Source organism: Branchiostoma lanceolatum, chromosome 8 (assembly GCF_035083965.1).
Source record: "Branchiostoma lanceolatum isolate klBraLanc5 chromosome 8, klBraLanc5.hap2, whole genome shotgun sequence".
Lineage (NCBI taxonomy): Eukaryota > Metazoa > Chordata > Leptocardii > Amphioxiformes > Branchiostomatidae > Branchiostoma > Branchiostoma lanceolatum.
Window position 1 is genome coordinate 10,712,395 of NC_089729.1, and position 20,614 is coordinate 10,733,008.

Genomic DNA, 20,614 nt, shown 5'->3' on the forward strand with positions numbered 1-20,614 from the left:
ATCCCCCGTCCGGCCCACGTGGACGCTTGGGTGGTGATCCGATAAAAAAACTTGACCATTGTTTGGGGGAAATAGCCACGTTAGGTTGATAAACAAGTGTTCGTTGTGCCTTTGTTCCGCTCGGGTTGCGCCTTTGGTGGCAGCTTTCAAGAAGTGTCACGTTCAGTCAGGTCACCACTTCTGAAGGTGTACAGGGGAGAAAGGAGTACTGTGGTAGCTGCAAGCAAACATAGCCATCAGTGAGGCATAGGAATTCCCTTTGGGATTTTTAGCAGAAAGGTAAGCCAATCAGTTCTTAGTAATCATACATACATGATGATTCTAATTGATTCATTGTATGACTATGAGCGTAATGCAAGTTGATAGAGTGTCCTCCTTGCACACGCACGGCAAGTCATGAGTTCGATCCCCACCGGAGTCATTATAACCAAAGACTTTAAAAATGGTGCTTACTGCTTTCTCTTTTTAGCACTCAGGATTTGAGTAGACGTATTGAAGGTATGATAGTTAAACACAGTGACACTACTGCTAGTGCACTAGCCCCCTGCTGTAGTGATTGCACGTGGCCCAAGGGCTACTGAAACGGAGATTGGCGCCGCACCCTATGCACCATCGGTGCGGGAAGGGCTTTAAGTTTAAGTAATGAGTGTAATCTCTCTCAGGCCTCAGCCATCTGAAATCATTGACAGCCATATATTAATGCTACATTTTTTCTCTATCTGCCTCAGTCACTCACTCACTCACTCACTCACTCACTCACTCACTCACTCACTCACTCACTCACTCACTCACTCACTCACTCACTCACACTCAGGTTTATCATTCAGTTGTTCCCCAATCTTTGAAAATAACATCATCTGAGAATACAAAAAGTTTGTAGATAAACACTTTAATATGCCAGCAAACCTAGAAATACATCATGGCTATATCTTCCATTGTTTGGGTGCATATACTGAAATATTGAATTGGTGCCAAGTGTTTGTGAAGAGTTTTGATTTTTATATTTTGGACTTAAATGATATTTCCAGGTTTCCGTACTTAGTTTCAAATACATGTAGTTCTCATCTAGATGAAGTATCATTCGTGCATTTTGGTGTAATGTTAAGTTTTTTTAAATGGCTTGACGAAAAGCAATTATGAACAACCAGGCCAATTCTGAAGTCCTCAAACTTCCACCCGTTTCAACCATTTAAAAGGTCAAGCTAGGATCCAGGCATTCCTCTAAGAATAGCAGTCATTTCCAACCGACTCACCTAATTTACTAACAGCATGCTTTCCAGACTTTGGTAGTCCTGGTTGTCAAAAGGCATCACCTTGACATTTAACAGGCTCCCTTCGTTTATATATCCGCTGAAAGCCCTTCTCCAGATTTGCATGAAGTCAACCCTAGCGAAACTTTGTGCAGAGAGGAATTCTTTGCCATTCTCAACATCGTTTTTTGTGTTCCTAGAATAGCTTGTGTGTCAATAGAGAGGGTGTGGGATTACAGGTGGGAAACTTGACAATGAGAGAGCGTCAGTCACAGGCATTCACATTTTTGAAGTTTACACAAAGAACAGGAAAATTCATTTCTAAAGTAATTACTTATTTCATTAAATGTTTGTCAGATGACTTATAGATTCTGTTCTTTATTAGATGAGAATGCTACATATGTACTTGTATATATCATACTAGTGATTGCTTCTGTCACAGAGTTGCAAGTCACAGTGTATTTGACTATTTTACGAGCTTTAAGTATATGCTAAACAAATGTTCTGGATTCTTTAAAGCATAGACTTTGATTCAAACTTTGAGTTTGATTTGAAGTCTTAGATTCCTTTCCTAAGAGCCTTACCATTGTGTCAGAAGTGGTCTTTAAGTTAAAGAATGTCTTGGGGAAACCTTAGCTGTGTGAAACCTGAGAACTTGCACGCGATGTAAGCGTCGTACAGCCCTGTGTGTGTGGAGGTATTGACAGAGCGTATGACAGAGGAAGGATGCTCCCTATTCACCCCCGACCAACCTGAACAAAACATACCTCAACACAACACAGAACCCTCCTGTCTTTTGTTGTTAACCCAACACAACAGGTTAGGTAAGTACTAAGTACATACCCACCTGGTGTCACTGTGCACAAAACACCTTGAGTGAAGTTGTTAAAGATCTAAATACTTCTTAAGAATTTAAAAGTGTACTTTTGTTTTATTTCTCAGGTGTCTGACTGTCTGAGACTTCCGCAAGTCTGCATTTCGTCTTGAAATCAGCAGCCAAGAAGGTATGTATAGCTAGATGATAATTTTACAGAAGATGATAATGCGAAAAGGTTGTGAATGACATCCACTGAGTGTTGGTATTAGGTTTGATAATGTTGAGCTTGGAACGGCACTTCCCTTTTCAGGGGGGTTATACCATTAGAAGTCTGGAGAGAAGGTAGTAAGATATTTTTTTTTTTAAATCAGACATAATGTTACAGTAGTTAGTTGTGTTGTGTCTAATATGCAACTCATAGTCATACAGTGCCAGTTTATGTTATTGATTGCAAAGTATCATTCCCCAACTTGAAAAAGATGATGTCTTCATGCTTATTTCTAAACTTGTCTACAATCCCTAAAGTGCGAACAAGACACTGAGTTTTTTCTTGTCACTAGCCTCATGCTGATCTGAAAACAATACTGTTACAGTAACAAATTCAGTTCAGTCCTTATTAAGCAAAAAGATTAAGGCTACAAAAATCCTAAGTTGTAGATCATTACCTAGATAAGCCAGAATCCCCATATAGGGTATGCTTACTGAATCCCTTGAACAATTAGTGAAGCCCTGTGACAACAGGTCTCAGGATAACCCCTGGAGATGTTTCACACACAACTGTTCTTATGCAAATGTTGTGTCCTCTTTCACAGATCACCTGATAAGGGAGACCTGTCAGTTGTCTGGGTCACCTGTCCAGTCACCTGTGGAGTCAAGCAACAAGACGGACAAGATGTTACCTTTGAAAATGGCTGGTGTTTAGTGCACAGGTGAGATTTGTGATGATTGTGATCCTTTCAGTGTTAAGCCCATATCTCACTGGACCTTACACTGTGATCAGGCCATTTGACAGAGTGTTTAACGAATGTCATCGATAAAAGACTAATCTTTTTACGTCTTTTTAGTCATACGTTTTGCATGATTTTCCCAGTCATGACAACTGTAACACAAATCCAGTTTAGGACACACGGATGGCGCCAATGTGCCGCAGGTTCAGTGCGATAGGGGCTTTAGGGGCGGATCAAAACTAGTTTTTCAGTCGATGAATGAAACAGTTTGGTGGACAGATATAGATTTTGGCTTTACTACTAGTACTTTTGTATTTGATGTCAATCCCACACTCCCAATTATATTTTTGGGGCAAGAACATTAATGTTTATAACTAGTTGCAGCTGTTTTTCATCAGAGGTAACTACCTCTAACCTGAGATGTATTAACTTGTTGCATAGTGTGATGTCATAAAATCATTGTGAAAATCATTGTGTTCTTAAGACCAAATCAACATTGTGAATAGGTTGTGTGTTCTTAAGACCAAATCAACATTGTGAATAGGTTTTGATGAGTAATTATACCAGTTTGTTTTCTTTAATTAAGCAGAAACTGATTAGTGACAAGGAAGCCACAGTGGGAAACATTCCTGGAGATTAGTTTACATAATAGTAATACAAATAGTCTTTACAAATTTGTTGAGGATTATTGATCGAGAGTATCAATTTACACATACAACTGTTACTGTGACAGTGACTTTCCCTAGTCAACACAAAAGTATTAGAGCAGAATTGAGTTATTGGTAAAACTGCCACCTTACAGGACCTTTGATTTGTTGGGAATGTGTTTGTGTGTTTTGATGTTTACTAGTACACTGTTGTTGACATGTTGACACCTCAGACCCTGGTACAATTGACTTTCCACTGGTCACAAATGCCGTTTGGAAGTTGTTTTTTTAAAAGTTAGTGTAAAGTGAGGAGTTGTCATCAGACGCACTGCATAATTTTAAAAGAAAGGTCATTATAGTTATTCAAACAAACTAGTTATGATATTTGATATATTTCTTGAATGTTCTTGAACTGGATCCTTTGTATACAATGCAAGTAGTTTTTTGTGATCTTTGGAAGTCGGAACTGAAATGTTTACTGAAGATATTTTTCCATGAAGAAGAATATAGATTTGAAAAAGAACTCATTTTCATCTTGCCTAAACTGAGATGACATTTTAGTATAACATCCCCCCAACAATGTGTAACATGCATAACGTTTTGTATTCCCATGGCCATGTACAAAAAAGTACAATCAAAAAGTTTGGTAAGATACTAAGAATGCCAGGAATTAATCATTTTAAACACTCCAAGTCCTGCAATATAAATGTGAGATGATTCTAAATCACTGAGACATGAAAGATATAAGGAGACAGAACTTTTCTGCATGATCAGACACGATTATTGTGAATAATTATGAAAGAATATTATCTAAGAAACAACAAGTTACATTGAGGAGGCCTGTCGTATGAATTTTACATGACATCATGGACTTAGTCGTCTGTAGAATGTAATGTTTGTATTTAAGCCTCAAGGAAGTGAAGTATTTTTGCATGTCCCCGAGATTGAATGGTCATCCTGTTCTGTGATTATCGGATTACTCCCCCTTTCAACACGTGGAAGTGGTCTGCATTCTTAATGTTCAAGGAATTAATGCGCTCACAAAAACACAATTCAGGAACTGACATCATCTCTTTGAAAAGCTACGTGTGGAAGAAACTACAGTAACTGAACAGTCTGACACACAAGACAAACAAGTGATGTTTTCATAAAGGATTTACATGTTCCGAATCAGATTGTGTCAAATGTCTACTGATTGTGAAGTCAACAGACAAAACAGCTTTATATTAACATACAATGACTCTTTTAGGAATTATTCCTGGTTTCAAAAAGGAAATCTTTTTCAGCAGGAACACAGACAGTGCCCTCTGTGTCCCTGTGTTTTTTTGTTGACGGTTGTTGGAGCTGAGTTGACAGTTGGTCTGTTGTCCTGGTAAACCGTGAGGTTGCCAGACTATTTGTCCTGTGGCATCCCTTGATAACTAGGCCGGAGTGACAGTGCTACAGTCTTGCACACTCAGAACATCCCTGGAATGACCCATCAGACTTGCAAATCGTGTGGATACAGGCAAGTAAACTGTAGGGGGGAATTCTTCGTGTGAAGTTTGGTTGTTGGTGGCAGCAGTAACAGTAACGTTGTCTTACCTTTGAAGATATAAGCCTCACTTGGATGTTTTGAGCAGAATGGGTTATTTTCTGTTGAGCTGACACTGCCTTTAAGCTGGGACATCTGTTGGAAAGATGTTGGTGTGAAGTTTTGGGACATTTCGATGCTAAACGTCAGGTATGTTTTAGAGATTCAAGCCACCCCCCAGGCAACATTTTATACTTGGATGTTCTGTCTCATTTTCAGGGAATCGACATGTCTTGTGTACATTATTTGGGAAATTGCTTTTAATTAGAAATAGTCAGCTGTGCTTAAAAGATAGGGTAAATTTTTTACCCAGTAACTCCCTGGGACTTGACCAATTTGCTTGTTACATGTTCATATGTTATGTGTTGATGATTTCTCTGTTGTAATTTAAATGTGTTTTTGCATGCAAAACATGTGATAATTTGTAATAGCAATATCGATGGAAGGGAAAAACAGAGCAACTATTTATCATCATGATGTTATTCAAAAGAAACTGCTTTTTGATTGTCTAATTTAGTAATGTTATGTATGCGTACTTCGTCTTACAGTAAGTGATTTTTACATTCTGTAAAGTAGAACTTAACATAAATGTAATTTTTCATGTACAGTACCACAAATTACATTTTTTTCTCTCACACACAACATTACCCACATTGATTTTGGTGCAGTCCAATCACTGTAACTCTTACAGCAGGACGAAACTGTACCAATTTATTTACAGGGGTGTTTTTTTCATTCCCAGATGTGCTGATGTGATGTCCCGTTACCAGCTGGTGTTCGTGGAACTCCCCCCGATCCTGGAGGTGTCACGGGAAGACGACACGCTAGACAGCGAAGGGCAGGAGGAGTTCAGGTCAGAGGTCACGCAAAGTTCAAAATTCAACTGTTGATTTTGCACGAAGTTCAAAGTTGATGAATTAATGCAAATTCAAAAATGTGCTCCATCCCAGAATAGATACATGTATGATATAGTGCCATGTTATAGCACTTAAAATTAAAGCAACAGAAAAGGTGTAACCATTGATTCAGTATAATGCAGCATGTGACTTGAAGAGGGAGAGATGGTCAATCACGTTTTTTAAGAAGAACCCCCCCCCCCCCCCCCAAATGTCAAGGCTCGGGAAGCATGTACATTTAGACTAGGTGTTCATGTTCAATGTAGATATGACAGGGAAATACATTATTTGACAACATAATTGGAGATGGCAGATTCCACGCCCTCTTCTTCTTTTTGGTCTTGAAACTCAGATGCACAGACAGGCCAAAAGACCCTTGAGATAAAGTATTATAAAGTTGATGTCAAAGTAACTTAATAAGCTCAGCACACTGAAGTGAACGAAAGTGTCTTTTTACCCTGTAGCTCCTCAAGTGGGTGTGAGTACAGCTTTGCTGACTTTAAGGATATCCTCTCACCCGTGAAGATCGCAGACAGCCCACCCGTGACCCCGGTTCACCCCTCAAGCACGGCTAGGAATGGCTCCTGTCAGAGAACTGTTGAAGAAGCCTGTGCTCCAGCACCACCTAGTGAATCCAGCAGTACTGCAGGGCAGGTGGCTGCAAAGAACAAGAGGAGTAATAAGAGGTCAAGGTAAGAGTTTGTTTATTTTCTTATTCGGGTTTGTCACAATGTGAAAGGGAGGGCAAAACAGGTGCCTTTACAAGTTGCCCATTTGAACAACATTGAAAAAAGCCAAAACATGAGTTTGTTTTATTGATAGTAATTATTTTGATTCACTACATTTGTTGACGGGATACAAAACAGGTGATTGTCATCTTTGATTTTAATTGTCACCTCGAAAACCAGCATATAATAACCAACATTAGCTATGTGAAATGTATCTATAAGTGTTAAGCACTTTATACAGTAGACATTTTAGAAAGATTACATGATTTACAGCTATACCTTAAGCTTTGGAATTCATATGGCATGAAAGTGAAAGATAAATTAATACACTGTGATATAAGCACAGTCATACCAACCTGAATTGTCTATGCATAAGATATACATGAAGCAGTGTTACAAATTCTTAGACAGTTTTTGTCACTCTCAAAGATCAACCACAGGCATTTTATTCTTAAATCCATTGATTTGTGCCTTATAAATAAGTGATGTTTTAATGTGACTGTTGAACCTATAGTACAAATGATCCTTTTGTTGCAAATCAGAAAATAGAAATGAGCAAGTCTGAAAGCAAGATATAAAATATGTGTTATCTTAGAGCCATACTCATTTGAGAGAGGAATTCTTTTGCTTGAGCGTCTCAAACAAGATCTACCTTGAAAGAGTTTAAGTCATGGATCCATTGACTTCTTGGAGCATGACTGTGCACAGGATGCAGCATATCATTGCGTCTTAGAAAAGACTTTGCCTTTACAAGATAAGAGTGATCATTTTGCTCTAATTGCTGAGTTCGAGATGACATGATCAGACAAGCTGATAGACTATTACCCTGCGGCCCAGCCAAGAGCAGTGTGATCAAAGTCAAGAGACGTCTGAGTTTTCCCCAAGGAATTATTTAGGTAGTTGAATAATGAAGGGATGAAACATATCTTTCAAATCTTTGTCATGTTTGACATGCTAGCATTAATGATGATCATCAAAACTGCCAATATCACATGATGATGTGCTGTAATTGCACTGTAAATGATTAGTCAATTAGTTGTGTCAGCGGGTGCAATTTTGAATTCTCTTCCAAGTGCTCGTCTTGAAGCGGGCGTCACACAGTCCTCAGGAAAAAGATTCTGCCAGCTCGAAAGGATATTGTCCGCCAGGATATACGTCTGGTGTCTTTCCATAACTGCATGATTCTTAGGGATTGGCCGATGTTTGTAGGTCACCGAGTGCCATCCAATGTTGCAGCCTGAGAGGGTAGATTTTCAGGGGGAAAATAATTTGTATGCTTGATTTAGAAATTTGGTGATCTTCTGCTGATCAACAGTATAGATCCACTTGACCTCTGGGAAGATTGCTTAAAGGCCGTCAGGGTCATCTAGTGTAAATAAAGGATTCATTCATTCGTTCATTCATTCTTTCATTTATCAGCAAACCGGTTAATAGTCGATAACAGTGAGGCCAATTCGTTGTCCCTAAGAAACAGATTTTATCTACCGATAAAAAACAGGTATTATGCCAAATCACTAAAATTTAATGTAAGTCTCAATTTTTTCTTCATTTTCTATCATCTGTTGCAAGCAGTTTGTAAAGCTAGCTGCATCATTCACAAATTCTGCTGGCATAACCATGTCCTCCTCACAGTCCCCCACCCATAATTAACAAGGAGATCAAGCCCCCGCTTCCTTGCCTCTGAGATTCTCCTGGCTTTGTAAGAAGGAGGCCCCTGATTGAAGAGATCGTCTGATCCATAAGACTTACATTCCAGCTGATCAATCAAGCCTTTAAAATCTGACCATAGTAACGAACCTCCGCTAAATTGCTTTCAGTAAGTTCTTCGGTTTCATTCTTGATTGGTTAACGGAATTCTACCCGGGTAGCTCCAACGAAGTTGTGAAGGATAATTGAGTTCAAGAGGACTTGTGTTCAGCACAAATAAAGATCTCCAGACATCATTATGAAAAGTTGAAGCGTCCATGATGCAGACTGAAATGATTAATTTGTGATGGGGAGGGGCATTGAACTTTTCTCCGGTCACAGAGTATAGCATGGAAGTCTATTTGTGTTATTAGAAATGATTATGAACTGAAAATTTACAGCATGGACTTTGGCCGTACTGAAATTTGTAACTTGATAACAGCAGTCTTCTTTCATATCATTAAATCCCAGACTTTGAACTGTATTTCTATGTAAGGATAGGACGTTAGATGGAGGTCCCGTGTTTGGGGAGAGTCACACCCCACACACATTCAAGAACCCACCACACCTTTCGAAAAAGAGTAGGGGCATGTCCCGTTGTGCGATGGTCCAAATCCTTCTGTCTGGAGTTGAGGATTCTCTACAAATTACCTGGATGGAGGCCTGGCGAACCTCCGTATCGCATCAGCCATACCGGGTATGGTGATTTACATCATTCAACCAGACAGGAGACCTGGCGCATCCCCATCTTGTATCAGCCAGCAAAAGGCTATGTCACCCCAACGGTGCATAAGCACGTTGACTGATGGTGATGATGATGATGATGATGATGATGATGATATGTAAAAGGTGTGAATGTAGCTATTAGGGCCGATCAGCCATCCCTCTACAGATCTAGAGACATTGGTCTGTACAAGCCGTGGCACATTTGATTCACTACTTGAATCATGCGTTCTGGATTTGATTCATATCCTGAACAGTACCTTCCGTTAAAATTAATCCGCCAGGTTGCATAAATCCACCACTTTGAAAAACAGTGGGTTTGAGAAATCTGTAGTGCAGCACTCCCCAGGTATGCACAGTTTAGATATACAGGACCTGGAGTGTTATATACTGGGGGAAGTTGGGTTTGAGATCTGTCTGTATGTATCTTTGGGTGGCAGAAGTATGTAACCTGGTGGAATTTTGTTAGTACATGTTGCATGTGATCTTTCTATATTTGAGATTTTCGAAGTCAGAAAGAAAATGAAGCCGTGCATCTGAAAACCAACTTAGCTTGAGCCTGAAGTTGTAATAATGTGAATGTCCCTTTATAGCTCAACTGGTCAGCAGGCTCACTGTTGAGCTCCTGTTCCCAAATGGTTGCTAATCGGGAGACCCTGATTCAATCCCGGGTCAGGACATCTCGGTTGTGGCTGCACCTGTCTTTCGCAAGGGATACAAAATTGTGGTCTCGTGTTCAAAGAGGTGCCTCCAGCATGTTACAGGGGAAGGCTAGCAACCCCTCCCTGTAAATGTATACCCTACTAGTATTACTAAAACAGCAAGGAAACTTCCTGCCCTATGTGCCACTATAAGGACAAATGAATGAACAAATGAACTTGGCCTAAGTTATGTAGTAATGTGAAGATAAGATCTGTTATATATTGGCAGCAACTTTAACACCACCTGCCGGCTTTCTAAAGGTTAAGAACGCTCTAAGGCTGCTCTAGATTTGGTTCCATAAGCCTTACTTAAGAGCTTTATACTGAAGGATGATAATGTCAGCCCAGCTTTGCCTTAACTTCTTTATATTAAAGAGTACTGATTGCTGTTTTTCAAACTGCTGGTGTTATATCAAGATGCTCACTCAGTACAGTACAGGGCTGTCTCCAGCTTGCAATTGTTTTTTGTCCCACACATCGATTGTTTGGCAGCCCATGTTAATTTTTGTTGTTTAAATCTGTCATTTCAACATTACAAAAAATTATTTTGATCAATTTCAATAGCTACAAGTCATGAATTTCAGATTTTGGGGATGGACTGGGTGAAATTTTAGTCTGTCCTCACAAGCAAATTTCCGTCCCGGGACGGATGGATGGGTCCTGGAGACAGCCCTGGTACAGTACCTGTAACACTAACAGGCTCCCAGACAGCATGGTCAGAGGCATCAAGGAAAGTGTCTCTGAAGCAGGTGTTGCTATCTCATGCTGTCAGGGGCTTATTGGGCCTCCTGCGCTGCTAGGGGCCTGACCAGTGGAAGTATTACTGCGTGAAAGGGCTGCTAGAGGCATGATTTAGTCCAGCTAGTATTGCTGCGTGAATAAGGCTTTGAGTTGACTTGAAGTCAGACAGTCTGTCTCCCTTTCTCAGATCTCTATCAGACACATTCATTTTTACATCTCGTAAAATTATAGAAGCATTCTGTTGTTGCTGTGGATACACACACCCAATAGATAGATACAATACACACGCACACATGCACCATAGGAATAGATAAGAATGTTTAATTCAAAGACCGCAATTACGACTAAAATGTGAGAGTCTAGAAGTACCGTGAACCCTCGTGGCCACTTTTTTTTATTGTACCTTAGATTTTTTTCCCATTGACCTGTAGTGGCCACTTGTCTACAGTAACTATTTTCTCCAAGCCCCTTTGACTGTATCATCATACTTGAAACAAAACTAACACTGTGAGTTTAAATCACGCTTCAAACAATCTTCTAAGATCGATCACGGCCTTGGTTTTGCCTGCGGTGTTCTTTATGCCTGTGAAATGTCGGCATCATTTCGGCTTTAGCGTCTTTCCAGCGCCGGCCAGCTGGAAGAATCTTTGGCAGAGATAAGCCCACGCTTGGTTCCACTTCACTGTTGGCAGGAATCCTAAGTACACAGCTGACGCCTGCATGCGTACTGCTTCGTAAGGATTGCGCAAGCAAGAGGAGGATTTGCCCACAGCGTACATGTACGCATGAATTTGCAAGTGGAGACTCTCTTTTTGTTTCAGTTTTGTTGTGCTGATTCTAACTTCTTTTGAATACCCTGGCACTTTAAGAATCATACCTTACCACTTGACAAATGCTTTGAAGAATGAACTGTATGAACAGCAGTAAGATTTAAATTCCACTGTTTTAATTATCTTTGCAAAAGATTGTTTCGATTCATTATTTTGTCATGCACAAGCTTAAGGTGACAGTTATTCAAGCAACTGGATGGAATTTGGAAATGTTCAGATGTTTCAGGAAGCATGCACTATACCTTTTATCAGTGACACTTAGAAATGTCTGTAGTCAAACAGGTATTTAACCAAAAACTATGACATTTAAATATTGACTTTTAAATGAAATGAAGACCATTTTCAAAATCTGTCCAGTGGCTTGAGTAACCGTTATCTTATTGCCTGAATGTAAAGAATTGAATTGAATTGGATGTCTAACCTTCATCAACATATTTTTCATGGTTTTTATCCAGGGTCATCTAAAAATCAGGTCATAGTCTGGTCCTGAATGATTGAAACTGTAAAGGTTTGTTGTTGATAATTCCAAGTTCATCTGCACATTGCTGATACGAAGCAAATCATTGCAGATCTGTTTTGGCAGTATGAAAAATGTTATACCTTAAAATATCACCACCTTGCCACTATGAAATGTGAATTACTCTTTATGTTATTGTTTCACATTTTGTTTGATGGATGATTCCTTTTTCTGTAGAGTCACTGTAGACTGCTCTTAGCCATTTAAATAACTATCTATTCTATCATTTTCTCCCTTAGTGAGCCTTATATTGTCTGTTTTTGCATTCATAACAATTTCTAAGAAATATTGATCCATGATTTAGAAGCGTTTTGCCGGAGTAACTGCCACTCGAGCCTGCCCTGAAGGCAGGTTGAATGTTAAATGGAATACCCTGATATTCACCACTACAAATGTCAGACGATTACTGAAGCATCTTTGGCATTCATGGTTTGATTTGTATTCATAGTAACCACTTTCCATCGTGCTTGTGCCGGGACGAGCTAAGTGCTTTCAATTGGGGAAGTGGAATTTATAGTCTGAGATTGTTTCGTTTACTACCATTTTGGAGGGAGAGGCCGGTAAAAGTTTTATATGAAGGAGGGGAAAGTTTTATGCCTGGTAGGGGAGCATCTGCATCTGCAGAGATTGATTTAAAAAGGCGTGTCTCTTGTTTTTAAGCCATTTTCAGCTGACATCACATGATGATGGATACTTTTAGTAAAGTTTTGAGTTAGCTGGTGAACTGCAGCATATTTTCTAAAATTTTCAATGTTGCCAGAGAAGTTGATTTGAACTGTTTTGATTGTTTCTTAATACCGGACAGGTAGTTTACATGCAGGCTCTACTACTGTCAAGATTGGACTTTTTTTAATTTACTTTGTATCAAACTCATATTTCTCTGAGTTTCATTCAATTTTGACAGAGGTGGGAATTAAGTCAAATAAATAGGCAGCTGAAAAGGGGAGTCCAGTGTGCTAGAGCTTGAACTAAAAGAAGGAGCAGATCTTTTATTGATTCAGAGCGTTGTGGAGACCGAATTCCGTGTAACAAGGTCCCTGGTGAGGTAGTTTATTCATGGGGTTAGCCAGCATGTTGAAACTGGATCAAAGAGTCTTTGTATGCTGTCAGGTAAGGCAGTTCTTTGCGTCAGAGCAAGTCAGAACCAGTTTATATCATACCTTGAGACCACACCGGCTTTGTTGAAAACCGAAGACAAAGTACTGGGATCACTAACTCAAGGCAACTTTCAATTTTTTGACGCAGAAAATCTTTGCAACTTTAGTAGACTACCTTACTGGTGGTGTACAAGAGTGTATTGTATCAGTCCACAGTAACATGCCAAACCCACACTCCGGAATGATTCACTTGAATGTTATTTTCAACCCTAGGTTCACAATAGGTGCTTTCCTTGGTGCTGAACACATTGTGGTGGGACATGCCTTCCATTAAATGGACTCCACAGCACCTGAGTACACTGCTCTTGGTTTTTTTTGCAACATATAGCAAGCACTTGAACAAAGTATCAACTGAAGCCCCCCAAGAGTTGAGAGATGCTTTGTTTGTAGACAATCTAGGTTATCAGTACATGTGACTGTCCATGCCATATGTAAGGATAAACCTTTTTTTACCAATAGTGGATTGTGCACTGTTGCCGTTTCATCAAAATGGAATATGTTTTTTGGTTTTGTTTAGGGTGCGGTGACTAGTTTGGGTATCCAACTCTGTAGTATCTTTAAAACTTTTTCATTGGAAGAATATTTGGGTGATATTTTCATCATATGTTGTTTGTTATCTTAAAAGTTTAAGCAAACAGGCTTGATGATCTACCTCCTTACGCAGGTAAGTTAAGGTATATTTATGTCTACTTTCCCCTGTGCCTGTACCAGTCCATGTACTGAATTGTCAGCTGAAGTAATCGTTACTGACTGTGGAATGCCAAACAAAGTTGAAAGAATAGTTTCCCAACAATTTCCAGATTGATCCACACTTGATATATTCCTGCTTTATGAGATGGTTGTGCAGATAAGATTTGTCTGGTATGAATGTATGCGGAAAATCTATTTGAGGCCCTGGTTAATCTTTGCTTTTTAACACTTAGTACTGGCTTGATTTCATGTACCAGGTATTAATGGTGTACTTGTGATGGTAACTTCCTGTATTTGCTGTGGCTTATTGATGCACTTGTGGTGTTGAATGGCTTGGCTAGCCGTTGCAAGATCAAGAGGTCACGGGTTTGATTCCTGGCCTGATGCTGTGTCCTTGGGAAAGGCAGAACTTTCCTCGCTCTTTTCGTTCGTTTTCGTTTCAAGACATCCTCATTTAAGGTGAAGCATGACGCTTTTTCAAGTAGCTAGTGGTAGTGCAACGCTCTACCCAGGTGTAAAAATGGATACCTGACTTTAGTTATTGAAGTAAAAGGCGGTGGAAGGAGAGGTATGGGATCCGATATCCAATATCATAGATTCATACCCAAGACACAGTGGATAATAGCCCACTCTTCCTGCGGCCTTATAAAGGCTATAGGACTTACTTGACTTTTTTGCCTATAGATGCCCTGGGTTGGAAAGAATGAACTAAGAACATCATCAGCAGGACATCAGTCAACCAGACAGCATCAATCTAATTTCCTGCCGTCGGCAGCCTCTGAGAGTTTGACTCCATGGAGATATCGGACGGAAAATTGCTTTTGTAAGGATGATAGAACTGGAAAATAATGTTGTCAGCCTGCTGACGGCAGCGTTCATCACCACAATTTCCTGATGCGTCAGAACAATTTTTCGCACAAAGGCATATTTTGGATGTCGCAACGTTTTCCTAGCAACTAGTAACAGAACTGGCAGCTGAAGATTACAGTAGAATAATTGTTATTTCCTCAGTCTGGCTATTTACCTTCAACATCACAAAACCTACAGAAGATCCATAGATTACTGATGACTGTGAAATTATGAAACTCTGCCTCTGACTAGTGCATGTTTCCCCATGACTACAACCTACAAGCCTTAACCTTTAGCACACTGAAGTAGCTGTTTGGCACCCAACTCCCTATTGGTTACAGAGTTAGGCAGCAGGGAGAAGGTTAAAAGCCAACATTCACTGCCCTCTAGCACAGTCACCTTCATCTTTCGCCAACTAAGATCAGTGCCCAGAAGTTGTCTCTTGGCCATGCACTGAGCAAACTCATTTTAAGAGGAAAGAACAACACTTTGTTCCAGGAAAATGCTTTGATCATGATCAGAGCTTCCATATAAAACTTTATACATGGAACGTTATCCAGAGGAATTGCCAAATCCCTTGCTAACTTTTCTCTCAACCCCTGACATCTCCTTTGTCTAGATACTTCTAGTATACAAACTGTACCTCTCTCTATCCAGATATCTAGATTTGAATAATCCTAAAGGCCACTGCTTTTGTGACTGTTGTATGTAATCTCCCCTACTTAGCCAGCATTAGCTTTTCTAGCCATTTGGATCAATGCATATCATCGGCTATGATTTTGTGAGCTACCTTTGACTCTTCCTCAGCACCATGCATCGACTATGAAGTTGGCAGGCGCCCAGACCCATTTGTTTCTTGGTCATTGCCTGCAGATTGGATATTTGACACTTTAGAGACTTGACAAGACGGTGCTTTCATTTTCAATGAGGAATATTTGATGAGGAGGATCAAGTGAAAGAGCGGCTGTCAGGTCTAAGCCGTCATTGGGTTCCCTCATTATCTGAACCCACTGCGGCGTAATTCTATCTCCTTTTGTGGAGTAAAGTGGAAAAGAAGCTGATTTAGAGTCTTGTAAATCGTACCCGATAGCTCTATCAGTCTCTGCCGGATGGTTTTCCGCTGTTTTGGGAGGAAGCTGTCTCACATGAGTGGATGCCATGGGTTTGTTCACGAGCCCGCGGAAGTCAGAATAGACAAATCCTGCAGTAGTTGGCACGGTCTCACTTGGCAACTCCTCAAAAACTACAAGTGCAAATTTGACAGAGCTCCTCGGGAAAAATCAATGGCAGCTGGGTGAAGGGATGCCGTTCCCACCATATTTCAGATGTTCAGAAGTTATCAACTAGTTCAGTCAGGTTCTTGACAGTGCAGAAATACAAAATGTATAGAATGATACAGCCAAAAAAGAAATAAAAGTCCAAATGCTTTTGATCTAAAAAGCAGTATCATTTTCACATCCCTATCTAAGATGGTGCATTAGCCCCTCCGCTGTATTTCAACTTACATGTTCTTCCTTGTACTTTGGAAGGTCTTAGCCCCAAACCTACAATACTTTCTCCTCCACTACCATATCCCTAAACTATCTACCTTACCCGTACACTATTACTAGGGGGGCCAATGCCCCTGACGTGTGACGTAGAAAAATGAAAAACATGGTATTTTCCTTAGAAAAACTGCCATATTTTCCTTAAACTGCAACATTTCCATTTCAAATTTCGTGTGAATGTTGACAAATAGGTTGTTTCCTGAAATATATCACAGATTTTTACTTACAGCAATACATCATTGAGTTTTTGACATGTTTCACGGGCCAACACCTTATCTGAACGCCGGAGCGGGGGCGCGCGGCAAATCTGCTGTCATCGACTCGTGAGCTATGTTTTTGAAGGCCGTGCCAGCACATGTGCCGCGACCTCAATGCACTGATACGTCTCAAATAAAGTAGCAGAACATTTGTGCCTGCAGATTACCATACCTTTGGAGCGGGAAAAACTCATTTTTTGCCAAAAAATGGAAAGATTTAGTTTTTAAGAACATATTAAAAAATGAAAACGGTAAATTATTGCAACCAAAGTATATCTAGTGTGTAGTGTGTTCATTTTACTTCCCAATAAAACAATTCTTTTAGAGATTTACTGTTTGGCACACCCCCTGTTTTTCGATTGAAGTGGGTAAGTCCACAGGGTATTTTCAACATGGCTGCGGTCCGGGCACATGGTGCCAATTAGACATACGATCTCTTGTGGAGAAGGAAGCGATTCCCGGTAGGTTTCTGCATCAAAACATTTCACCTACATTACTAGGAGTCAATAGACATGAGTTTAACACGCTACATTAAATTTAATTAAAAAAGAATTGCTCTATTACAAATAAGTTGGGGCGCCAAGGTAAAGGTGGGAGGGGGGCTAAAAATTACTTTGTTTACAGAATACAGACTTTTCCGTTGGCCCCATGTTTCTTACAACTTCGTAACATAAATATTTAACACCCACTGGTAGGAAGATCAGTTGGGAACATACAATATTTCATAAAGTTTCTCTTTTACCTTATTTTTTAGGCAAATAGAAATACATTGCTACAGTAAAAAGGAATGTGCCTTTGAGTTTGATGAGTGATAATCTGACAGATCCTTGTTGCCTCCACTTATTACAGACGGCCTGGAGTTTTCAAGTTTAACTGTCCGTCTTGTGAGGGATGTAGTCAACTGTATTTAAAACTCACAATTCCCATTGACAAGAAAGCTGCCAGCTCTGCTGTCTTAATTTGTATCGACGCAGGATTGAAAGACAGTTAGCAGCTGACAAGTAAACAACTCTAGCGTCAGATGCTGTCATATTTAAAAAAAGCAGAAAAAAATGAAACTGTCTGGGATATGATTCTCCTGCTTTCAAGTGAAGAACAAGGACTATGTCGGACAGGCCTGCAGCAAACAGGGCATTAACAGCAGTGTTCTAGAGGGCCTCACAAGTCTCCCCACAACCCCTGTACTTACTAGTAGAATTGCACTCGAGCTGCGAGCGTTCAGAGCCTCAACAGGCAGCACATGGGAAAATGTGGCAAGATGGTTTCACAACTTAGGGCAAGGGGAAGTGAAGCCAGAAGCACTCAGGTGGTCTCTGGAAGTCCTACATGACTGAAGAGCACAGCTGGGAAAGAATAAGTTTTTCATACACAAGGGACATGTCCCTCTAAAAAAGCTCAGAAGAAAATGCTGCGAAAGAAAGAATCAGAGGATCCCAGAGAAGAGCTTGCTCAGAGCCAAGCTGGCAGAAGAAAGAACTTTTGCATTCTGTAAAACAAGCCCTTTAGGAACATGTTGTGCAGCTCAGTACAGAAATACAGGACCTTTGTGCCAACTTGCAGGAGGCTATCTTAGATTATAGCCAGCAGGATCAAGACATTGGATCTTTAGTAGCAGAGCTTGAGAAAACAAAAGGAGACAGGCCGGAAGATCACAAGAACCTACTCTGCCTACAAAACAAGATTAAGGATGCTCTTGAAAGGGAAGAGGAAACAAGGAAATCAAGGACAGAGTTAAGTCATCATTTGAAGAAAACCACGAAAGACTCTCCAAGAAAGACAGGGATATTGAGAAAGAAAGAGAGCAGATCAAGGATAGAAAGCCAGAAGGATGCAGCGTTGGCAGTACTTGAGAGAGAGTCCCTTTGCTGTACATTGTATGGAGTGCGCGCACAGTGCAAATAGAATTTTTTTCTATTGTTTTACTTTTTGTCCCTTAGCTGTGCATTGTGTAAAGTGCGTGTACAGTGTAAATAGAATTGCAAACTATACACTTTGAGTTGCAGTTTCTGAATATGACACAAACCACAATTAAATCAAGAAGGTGTGAACCTATGTCTTTTATTCATCTATATGTAGAAAGCTGTAAGTACATAGACCTTCAAATTAGTTGATTTTATCATACAGCTCCAAAATGGTATTTTTATGGCAGTTGATCTTTAAACCCATAATTTTCAAAATAATGCAAAATAGTGCAAAGGATATGAAATGAATATCCTTGTGTTGTTCTTATTCAAAACCTATCTGGTTTCATTATAATTTAGATAATTTGGTAATAAAGGGAGCAATAAAACTTAATCGAAAGTGAAGGGAGACAACAGTGCAAAAATTTCCCAGTGTTGCTGATATACTCAATTAGCAATTTTTATGTCTAATAAACAAATCTGATATTTATATTTTCGAAAAATATTGATGGGGTAAATTGATTGTTAGGTCATTTATGATCTATAAACAACAATTTAAGTATACCGTGATGACCCAGGGCTTAAGTCTACATCATATTGTTGATACATAATTTTTCTACAAAAAGACCCCAAAAATAATATTTCAAAAATTTGTAACCCTTGAAGGGAACATGATATAAACAAAATTTAAACTGTTTTGTGATCCCTGTAACAGGCTCTATTTACCTACAAAATTTCAAAGGAAAATATTGAGGTTGAAATTTTGACCTGTCCCACCTACTATTACAATAATCTACCACAGAGGAATCTGCAGTCAACAGTTGAGTATCCAGTTCTCCCAAATAGAGTTTCAAAATCAAATACTGTAAATACAGAAATGTGGCGGCTTTATGTTCACGGTTTTTGCGGCGACCGTGTCACCGCGAACTTAAAACCACCGCAAACATTTTTGTCCAATACTGTAGCAGTATGTGACTATAGCGCTGCCGCAAACTTAAAGCCACCGCGAACACTCTAATTTCCACTTGGCGTGAAACTTAAATGCATTTACTATACCCTTTCAAGCTACCTTTACTTTGGAGGTACATGGAGTTGTTTTCCTTCCTAAAAATGGCCTCGCCAGCATGATAATCCCGCTGTTGGACGTTTGCCACCAGACTTTACGCCAAGCAAATGAGACGAGCAGCAACAGGTCTCAGCTGGAAACACCAGGACCTGTGGCCCCCCTCACTTATCTCATCCTGCCAGTCTCCCCATTATTGCCTCCTTCACAACAGTTGGTCACGACAACCGCACACATTCGTCAACCCCGGGTGACACCTTGCGCACACACTGCATTTTCAATTAGGTGCCGCACTCCCTTAAGAGAGGGAGCTGAATTGTTTTGATTCTTGAGCACTATAAACACCCTCCAGATTAATTTTGGACTTTCTATTGCACTTTGGACTAATGCTTGTAGCCTTTGACAGCTTATACTTACAGAGTTGATATTTTGTGAACAACTTTCTTTCCACTTAATGGATCATAATGACTCCCAGCGGGGGTCGTCACGCGTCGTTGAAAATCGAAAAATCTTCAGATTTTTCCCGAAAATCTTCAGATTTTATAGACAATCTTCAGATTGTTTGAGATAACCTTCAGATTGTTTGAAAGAATCTTCAGATTGTTTTGAGATTGGTTTCAAAGAACCTTCAGATTGTTTCATAGAACCTTCAGATTGTTTCAAAGAACCTTCAGATTGTTTTAAACAATCTTCAGATCTTTTAATGTGATCTTCAATTTTATGTTTCAACTTCCTTTAATATTGATTAGTATGATATGAAAATTAATAAGAATGGTTTTATTGTGTGAGTTTTGTACTTTTGATGGGGAAAATGGAGCTAACCAATCCTGATAAGCTCCTTTCACTTGCAACTCATGGCTTTTTAGTCAAACAGTTCTTAGTGGACTTAAACAGAGCGACTTGTCTTTAAATAGCGCGAACACTACAGCGAACATTATGTAGTTGTTCAACGTAGTTGGCGGGGAAATCCATGCGGGGAGATTTTGCTCGTAGCCTCATATCGAACCTGACTGCAATATTTATCCTCGTTCGCCCCTCAAGCCATGCATGGATAACAAACGTACGCTTACTATTGTTTTGGTGATATAATGTTG

At 39.8% G+C, this 20,614-nt stretch overlaps 1 protein-coding gene across 1 annotated transcript in view; it reads left to right on the forward strand.

The window, feature by feature from the left end:
• Positions 1 to 5,982: 5,982 nt before the first annotated feature.
• LOC136440938 (ankyrin-repeat and fibronectin type III domain-containing 1-like) overlaps positions 5,983 to 20,614 on the forward strand; it is a 159,160-nt gene continuing 144,528 nt past the window's right edge. Inside the window, exons 1-2 of the mRNA XM_066437134.1 lie at positions 5,983 to 6,087; positions 6,595 to 6,822. Coding sequence (XP_066293231.1) covers positions 5,990 to 6,087; positions 6,595 to 6,822 — 326 coding nt within the window. The 5' untranslated portion in view covers positions 5,983 to 5,989. The remainder of the gene's footprint in view (positions 6,088 to 6,594; positions 6,823 to 20,614) is intronic.